Raw genomic sequence first — 9,318 nt, 5'->3', positions numbered from 1 at the left:
AAAAAATTACTAAAACTTTAGTCTAAACACCTTTACATCCAAATAGCTCGTGGATTTTTTCGATGAAGTTGAAAGTATTTTCAGGTTGTTCATTCACCTAATGCTCCTACTGTACAAACATTATTGTTAGCCTTAGATGTCCGTTTTGAGAACAGTGACCAATTTTATCCGGAAACAGTACATAATACATCATATAATATATAAGATACATTTTTCGGTAAGGCTCAAGATATGTAAGCCGAGGGGGCTCAACGTATCAGTAAAAACTTAGTTTATTACTGTATACACCGTCCTGTGAGACATTTATTTAATCAGAACATTGAACCCACCTAACACGAACAATATAATTGAGCCAATATTACTGAACTTGGTATGAATATAGGCTTATGTGTCAATAATATTCCTACAATATATATCTCAGACAGCCAAGTGTCAAAATTCAATATTGACTCAATTTTTCAATAGAAATGAAAAAGTGATAAAGCGAACCAGTAAGCTAAAGTAGTAGTGATAGGATACCGGATGGTTTTATGTGCTGACTATGTATTTATGTTACACTGCCACTAGGAGCGGTCAATAATTTAAAAGGGTAACGAAATATTATTATCAAATGTTATTTCCATATTTTGGGATGAGTAACTTGAGACACCGGTTGTAGAGTTCGCTCAAAAACATAAAAGCCCACAGAAACATACAGACCAACTTAATTTTAGTATTCTGAGGTTATATTGTTACAAAAGAATCAAACTTAAAAATTAAATCTACCGCTACAACTTACGATGCATAAGGAGTGCAGTCCTTCGTAAGGAAGTACTGTCACTATACCAACGGTTGTGCAAGGAGGTGATTTGGTCAGAACCACGCTAGAACGCCATATTTTTACCCAATTAAGCGTACCCACTTTATAAGTCTGGGTGGACACCGAAGGGCTCCCGAACCCACAAATCTGACGCACGGCAACAGTGAAACAGATAATAATAATCTGCCCAGCCAGATTCAAACCCGTATCCTTGGATTTAGTAGTCCATTACCTTACTAACTTCTTTAAACAATGCAATCCAATAATGTTTAATATGCCGTGTGATTTTTTTACTACTGATTTATATAAATAATTTCCAATTCATTATTTTTGTTGAATTGAACAAAAATATCAATATTTGTATATGTCGTCTCAAAAACAAATAAATATACTATTAATATTAAATACGATCTTCCTCAGGCGGTTAGTTATTTTTTATTTGGTGAAAGAATATTTTATTATTCGTTTATTTTTTCATTATTATTTAATAGAGAATTGTATAAGATTTGTAACATTCGGTAAATCAAAAATAAGATATTGGGATATAAAAAGCTCCAGTGTGCACCGTTTCCACCCACATTTATTAAATTTCCCTTCTTTGTCGGTTTGATTTTCCCTTTTTTTTTCCTCAGCATAATCTTAAATGAGTCTTAATTTTTTCATTCATGATTTATAAAGATTACGAAAATATAAAGATTATGAAATTATATAAACTGGACATTTAAAAATTATGTTAAAAAGGTAGTGTACAAAATAATAAGATACGATTGACTGATTGATGCCGAAAATAGAGTTCGTTCCTAGACAGTAGGCAATCAAATAATGTATAAAGTTTTAGAAATTTATATCAGCATTACGTGATGCAGCAGGATAATAATTATCAAGGAGATTTTTTTATAGTTCCATATTTTGATATTTTTATATTTCCACTTCTGGGTCAATTAAATGGTAAATTTCTATTTCTATTTCTATTAAACCAATGGTACACCTGGGCATAGGAAACGTTTATGAATCATTGACTTCAAGAATTAATGCACGCATAACATAGCAAGAGTTATCAGTAACAAGATGAACACATAATGAGCTAGTTACTGATTTGGGTAAATTAAATTGATTTTTTTGTCTGAAATGGGGAAAAAATTACTAAAACTTTAGTCTAAACACCTTTACATCCAAATAGCTCGTGGATTTTTTCGATGAAGTTGAAAGTATTTTCAGGTTGTTCATTCACCTAATGCTCCTACTGTACAAACATTATTGTTAGCCTTAGATGTCCGTTTTGAGAACAGTGACCAATTTTATCCGGAAACAGTACATAATACATCATATAATATATAAGATACATTTTTCGGTAAGCCTCAAGATATGTAAGCCGAGGGGGCTCAATGTATCAGTAAAAACTTAGTTCATTACTGTATACACTGTCCTGTGAGACATTTATTTAATCAGAAGAAAATCATAGTATGATATAAGAGGAACCAGATGGCTTTTTTGTCATAAACAATAAAAATAACTGAAAATAAAATAAAATATCCAATTATATAACTTAAAGTAGAACCATTAATAATTAGGTATTGCCAAGGGCCTTCAAAATTATACTCTAACTACTAAAGGTGATCAACGCATTAAAAAGCTATTTATCTTCTGAATTTCTTGACGTATATTTGCAGGTTTTGATTAAATGTATAATCGAGTCGTATTTAATACCATCTAGGTCTCATTAAACTAGTTTGAAAGGACTTAAATGTGAAATATTTTCAGTTTAAAGTACACTTAATTTCGTTTATTTCATATAATTAAACTTTTATTTATTTATTTTTTTACCCCCTACGTGGTCATTTCTGATTACGTGGCGGGACGGGGAGTGGTGGTGGGGGGGGGAGAAGGGTTTATCAACAGAGTACCACTCTATTTTAATACCATGGTGAAGATCACATTTTCATTTCGTAGGCACACCACAATTTCCTCAGTCCCCAGGTTGCAAAAACCTGCGCCTCTACTCCCTGAGCCATAGACGGCTCTTGAAGTGATTAATCATTTCTCATTGTATAGTCACAAAAGTCATAAAAAACAAAAAAATAGTCATAAAAAACAAATCAATATGAACTATAAAAGAATTTGATAACTAATAAGCAGGTCGGTTTTTACCCGACCGAACACTATGTGTCAAGATTGATTGGGAAATCGGAAATAGCCAAGAGGGCCCTCTTTTCCGATCTCATTCCAAAATATTAACGCCTTTATCTTTTGTTCAACTGTTGTATTTTATGCAGTAATAAAGTTATATTAATTTTTCGCAACTCAAGAAACCTTTAAATACGAATTTCCATAGCATCCGAAAAAAAGGTTTGAGCGTGCGTCTTCCTAACTAAAAAACGAAGATTTATTTTAACCCTGAATAATAAATAAATCACTGTTTTAAAACGTTTTAGGATTAATTTCTTCTCAAAGTAGAGTGGTAAGTGAAAGTTGTGCGATATGTGCATTAGATTTTTTAAATATTATTAACAATATCTAAAGTCCAATTTAAAATTTAATAAAAACATGAAATAAAAATAACAAAAACATATTGGTGTCCATTATCTATACGTAAATATGTCCGCAGGTAGAAAAAGGTTGTGGACCCCAGCTGTAGACAGACCCCGATCTATGTTAATATCTTTGGAAAACGTCAAATCAAAATTAAATCATAATTATTTTGATTGTTGTGCCACTATTAAAGCGAAGCAGCGATTTGTGTGGACTTCGAACAAGGGACTAGCACTGACCTACACCAAAGCTGCCTGAAAAAGCGAAAGGAACCAACGAATATTGAGGTCAACACCAAACCCAGCCGGCCATTCATATCTTGTCTCTTGCTGTCCTATGCTGTGTAATTAAAAGAATCACTACTACTTCAGACTGAATGAGGTTTTTTAAGAAAGTATTAGGCGGCAGTTTTAGAAAGAAGGTTTCTTCCATTACCCTTCGTGTGTAGTAGATACGTAAATTATCTTCTCAACGGTTTGTATTAGGAAGATAAATCTATTTTAAAGATTTGTGGATATCCAAATAAACGAGATAAGCAATTTATAATAGACGTGGTATATAGAGAATGAAATGGGTAGTCGATTAAAAACTAACATAGCTTTTTGCTGTAATTTAATAAGATCTGCCTTATACCTAATAGTATTACCGCTGATGAATATTTTTTATAGATTCTGTAATAATAAACAATAATGTATGAAATGAGAGAAAATATAATTTATCAATTAATTCATTAGCCCTAAGAAACCGCAGACATAAATAAAATAAAAATTCTTAATTTTCAACAATCGTAGAAAACTTAGGAGCAGACAAACTGTAATAACACTGTACAAAACCTGCGCTTTATTGCTTTCGTAACATTTAATTGCTATTAACACCTTGCAAATTTTTACAAACAGGCAATCAAAATATGATGCAATGAATAATTTTAAATTATAATTTAGTTTAATTTAAATGTAAATTTAAATTATTAAATAAAAGAAATTTACACCTGAAATTTCTCAAAGTCAGAGATTTGAATAATTGGACTATTCAGATAAAAAGCCTTTCTAAAATTATCAGATCACACCAATTGAGATAATATGGTCTAGATGAAACACCCGATTTATGGTCAACAGTCTACGTTAAACAAACTGTGACAATGTTCATTCTAACAAAAAAAATCCCTTTCTCTTCTTACTATACATTATATTATATATATATATACGTATAATAACTTTTTAAAAACCACTAGTACGGAGGTTTTCACATAAGGTTGCCAGAACAAAGAAAAACGGTTAACAACCATCAGTTTCCGTTAATCCCAAAGAAACAAGAAAATTTAACTGATTATGTGGTCAAATCATATTTTCATTAAAAATACATTTAATATGAATATTGTTAAATAAATGATAAGCGGTCGGTCCTGCAAATTTCCCCAAGGAAATAATCCTTAGGAAGACAAACTTAATATTATTGCATAATAACATCACTTATGAAAATTATTTGAGAACCTAATTTTTGTATTTTGGGTGTATTAAATAAACTAAATAGTTATAGGAAATAAGTTTAATTCTTAGCGTGTGTGGCCGGACCTTTAATTTATTAATATTAAAGGCTCGGTCTCACAGAAGGCGATCTGTCACGGAGGGAAGCTATATCGGATCGCGGTGGTCAGGCGGTCTAGTTGTACTTGACAATGTTAAATCTCTGTTAGAGAGAATGCAGTCTACCGCCGGCGGTCAGTCTTTATCGTGACGATAAGCGAACCACAACGAAAATATGCTAGAAACTTCTCTGACTGCACTTCCAACCATCGTGTAGAAAATCATAATTTCCTTCAGGCCTATCAGGTAAATCTCGCCCTGGTTCAGAATGTTCCGAGATTACAAGTTCATTCCAAACTATGCCAAAAAGAAAAAAATTTAAATAGGATCATAAATCCATAACTACAGTACAGTAGCTATAAATCCAAATATAAAGTGGGTCTTAAATCCAATTTTCCTTCCAAAAGCAACTCTAATTTTCTTATCTATTAACTCGCGGTACTCTGTCTTGAGATTATTTTTTTAAAGAACATGAATTTATTCTTTTTTTGTTTTAAACCGCAGTTTTTATGGATAAGGTTGATAAGGAGTTTTTCAAAGTTAATAAAACTGATCCGTCCAAATGACTGAAACTTGATAAAAGGCTTCCATTAGACATTTCTTTATCACTAGTAGTCAATGTGTTCGAACAGTTATTTGTTCCAACATGATTAAAAACTATCATCAAAAGAGCAGGTGCATATGCAGTGTACTTTTCCGTTCCAAAAACTGTATCCTGGATGCTCCCGCTGTTTAAATGATAGTTTTGATGATGAACATAATAATTCTTTTTCCAAAACATATGCTATCTGTTTCTTTCCGAAACCGACACCTAACAATCTTCTTTATTTCAAAACATGCCTACAAATTTAATTTCTTTCAAAAGCGGCCCTATTTTCAGGCCAAAAAATTCAAATGCTGTTCAATTAACATTAAAAATAATCAATAACTTTTGGAAATGACGTTTGAGTGCACTACAAATTTTTTTAAATTAATTAAACTAAATAAAATTGTTTGGCATAGAAAATATACTTTTTCTGAATTTTTTTTAATGATCGCTAGGTTCCCTATGAAAACGAATCAAATAATAAAGTATAGTCCAGTATGATGTAGGCATTATGTGTACATTTTTTAAATAAAAAAATAAATTAATAAACAAAACACTAAAAATAAACAGTTTTAAAAAATAATAATTCAATTCGGTGTATTAAGAATAATTTATAACAGATTCATGTACAAATGGAATTGTCATTTAGATTTAAAAAATTAATCTTTTGCCATGACAACAATTAACTTGTGGAAGGCTATGAGCAAAACAAAACAAACGTTGGATGTTACATAAAGGAAAGGTTACCTCAATATTGCCCAGTGTCTGGAAGGCTGTGAAGACGAACATGAACCCCAGCCCGAGGTGAAGGACATTAAAGAGCCTCTTGTCCATTGCGACTTCGTAAATTTAAGAGTGGCCTACTTTACAGAGCTACGTCTTGACAGTGATTAGCCACTGCGCTAACTGAGAAAACAACATATTGGATAGGACGCCCCCTCCTTGCAGCGGGATAGCGCATGCGCCATGCCAACGCTTTTATAGTTAGCTTCTTTTCAATTAACCAGTGCATCTTTTCAAGTTTTGCCGCAAAACAAAACGATAGTATTGGATATTACCAGACTTATTTTTTTTTTTTTTTAGTTGAGAATTATAAATTATTGTAGTATGTACCTTTATATTGCCTAAATCTATCCTATTCGAATTGAACGAATAATTTGTAATGAATGTGTTCCTTCACTTCTTAGAAAGACAAATTCTATAGGATCTTTTAAGTGAAGCAATAAGAAGTTAGGGCTAGTGAAAAAAAAATTAGAGCAACAGATCTCGGACACTAAAATCGTATTTCTCCAGCATCTGTGCAAAAAAAAAAAAAAATAGAGGTGTTTTCATAGTTTTATTAATTCTCAAACCGTGAATACAATTTTTTTTTTTTACACCTGAGCCAACCCAAAAAGTGCTCTCTCAAGTATTATCAACTTAATTCACAAACAAATTTTCAAACCTCAAATTCAATTTGGTATAACAGTTGGTTATTCCAAATTGATAATAATGTTTGACCATTGGGATCTTTATCATAAGGGATTTCGAAAGTACCCTCAAGCCATTCTTAATATTTTCTTTAAAAATATCTTCTTTATTATGAGTGACAAACCACCTTTTTTTTTATTTGTTATTTCAGGTGTGAAAATTTAAAACCAGAAACAACTATTCTTATATTTAAAACAATCCTCAGGCCACTGCTGAAGTACGGCTGTGAAGTCTGGGGAGCGGCATCCTTCACGAAAAGGAAAAAACTACAATCTTTTCAAAATAAAGTACTAAGAATCGCAGTTAATGCTTCTTGGTTCATAAGAAATAGCCAATTGCATCGCGAATTACAAGTGAAGTCAATAGAGGATTATATCAAAAAACGGTTCATGAAGTTCCACTCCCATTTGGCGACAGTTAAAGGAGCAGTGACCTACAACCTGGGAAACCCAACCTCAACCTGAAGACTGAAGCCCAGACTGCTGCAGGACATTCTTTTATAAATTTTTAATAAATATAAAATTAATTCATCGTCACACTACCTCTATTTACATATTATTATTATTCATTTTATTTATTCATTATTATTTTTTTTTTCTCTCTTTTCTTCTTTCTTCCATTTTTCAAATTAACTTGTTTCTTTTTACTATTAGAAGACAATTGTTTGTTTTATTTAAGTGTACCAATATCATTATTTTTTGTTATTAATTTTACTTTCCTCTTTTATTAAGAAGCATTATTCTTATCTATTTATTTTATTATTTTTTTTTTCCTTTAATAAGAACATTGTATATAGTTAGAGGTGTCATTTATATGACTATACCCCCTCATAATCAACTGTTAAAAATATAATATATAACTGATATCAACCATGTAAGGCCCACCAGGCCGATCTGGTATGAAAATAAAATAAAGGTGTGAACATTTATTTTCAAAAACCTTTTGTTAGTCCGCAGAATAATTTTCACTAGTAATAAAGTTTTTATTAATAGATTCTAGCATTTGACTGAATGTTGTGCCTGGAAACAGCTCATTTATTTTCATAAGATTGTCAGTTTTTAATAATTTAATTGCCAACAAAAACAAAATACAACACGTTTTCTAAAAGGAATACTGATTTTTGTTATTAAAAGAACTATCTGCGATTTTGTGCAGCTACTGTTTTTTAATATTAAAACTATGTTAATTAGTCTTCCATATCGAACAGAAATTATTGCAGGAAACGCGAGGAAGCATAACAAAAAGATCTTTGTCTATTGAAGTAGAGTATAGTGGTATTCTTAGTAGCTTTAACACTATCCAAGTAAGATAATATTTTTAAAAAATGCTCATGAACAGCCTTGATGATGATCGGAAGTAATAGAAATAAATGACTAGAAATTCTCAGATAGTAGAAACAGGAGGTTAACTTCAAGCGGAGGACGAGCGGGAGAACTTCATCTCCGCAGTCGCAAGAGGGGTCCGGTTTAGGCCGCATTCAATACTCCAAAGATCTGGTTACTCAATAAAAACCTCATATATGACTGGAAGTTATAGAAAAAAATTGACTTTTGGCCAGCTTTCTACGTCAAGTACCGAAATTAAGTAAATAAATACAAAATGTTTTTATATGTAAATACATTGTATTATAAATATATTTACTGTAATAACGGGAATAACATAAAATTTAGTGTCATCATTAAATTAGGGAGTAGATTTTCAATCCTTAAAATGCATGTATGAGTTTTGAAGTTCCTACCGCGGTAGCTTGTTTGGTTCACTGCTATTTTATTTATTTATTTTTACACGTAAATGATATATGTCTATAGTTCCATGAAAAAGGAGCGATTACCCTACTTTAGGTGAAGCCAAGAGGAGATTAATTTTTTTAGGAGAGTAACATAACCTGCTCATTTTTAAAATAATATAATGGTATAACATTTCTGCTTTTGTGGAATAATAATTGAAGCGTAGCCGAAATGAAGTAGGTGTCAAATGCTCAATTGCAAAATTTCCGTGTTTTTTTTTTCTCCTGATAGAATGCTTTGTTCCAGAGCCAAGAGTAACTAATTTACTGCAAGAATAAATAAATGGTAGGTGGTCATTAAAATATATGTATTTTGTCTATATCATCTAATAGGGAGCGGAATGGCTACTGAGCCCACTGGGTAAGGCACTGTGCAACCACTTCCATGGACCCGGGTTCCAATAAGTAAAAAGACACTTTTTCACACAAACAAGTTATTATATTTTCTTAGATATTGAACTTAGTCCTCCTACCTAGACCATTTGGGGCCATTGATATATTTTTGAGGCATGGGATGAATATAATTTTTGAGCCTTGGACGGATTTATTTGTGGAACCGGGGCTG

At 31.7% G+C, this 9,318-nt stretch overlaps 1 protein-coding gene across 3 annotated transcripts in view; it reads right to left on the bottom strand.

Moving 5' to 3' along the window:
• The window catches only part of LOC106689648 (UNC93-like protein MFSD11), a 99,263-nt gene extending 92,845 nt beyond the window's left edge, over positions 1-6,418 (bottom strand). For all 3 annotated transcript variants that reach the window (XR_001344478.3, XM_014434754.3, XM_014434753.3), the window contains exon 1: positions 6,245-6,418. Coding sequence is in view for 2 of the 3 variants with exons in the window: in XM_014434754.3 (XP_014290240.1) it covers positions 6,245-6,331 (87 nt within the window). In the remaining variant the exon portion in view is untranslated. The remainder of the gene's footprint in view (positions 1-6,244) is intronic.
• Positions 6,419-9,318: the final 2,900 nt, after the last annotated feature.

The sequence above is a fragment of the Halyomorpha halys genome, unplaced genomic scaffold (genome assembly GCF_000696795.3).
Source record: "Halyomorpha halys isolate HHAL.00 unplaced genomic scaffold, Hhal_1.1 Scaffold1421.1, whole genome shotgun sequence".
NCBI classification, from domain to species: Eukaryota; Metazoa; Arthropoda; class Insecta; order Hemiptera; family Pentatomidae; genus Halyomorpha; species Halyomorpha halys.
Note: the sequence above shows the minus strand (reverse complement) of the source record. Positions and strands in the feature narration are given on the sequence as shown.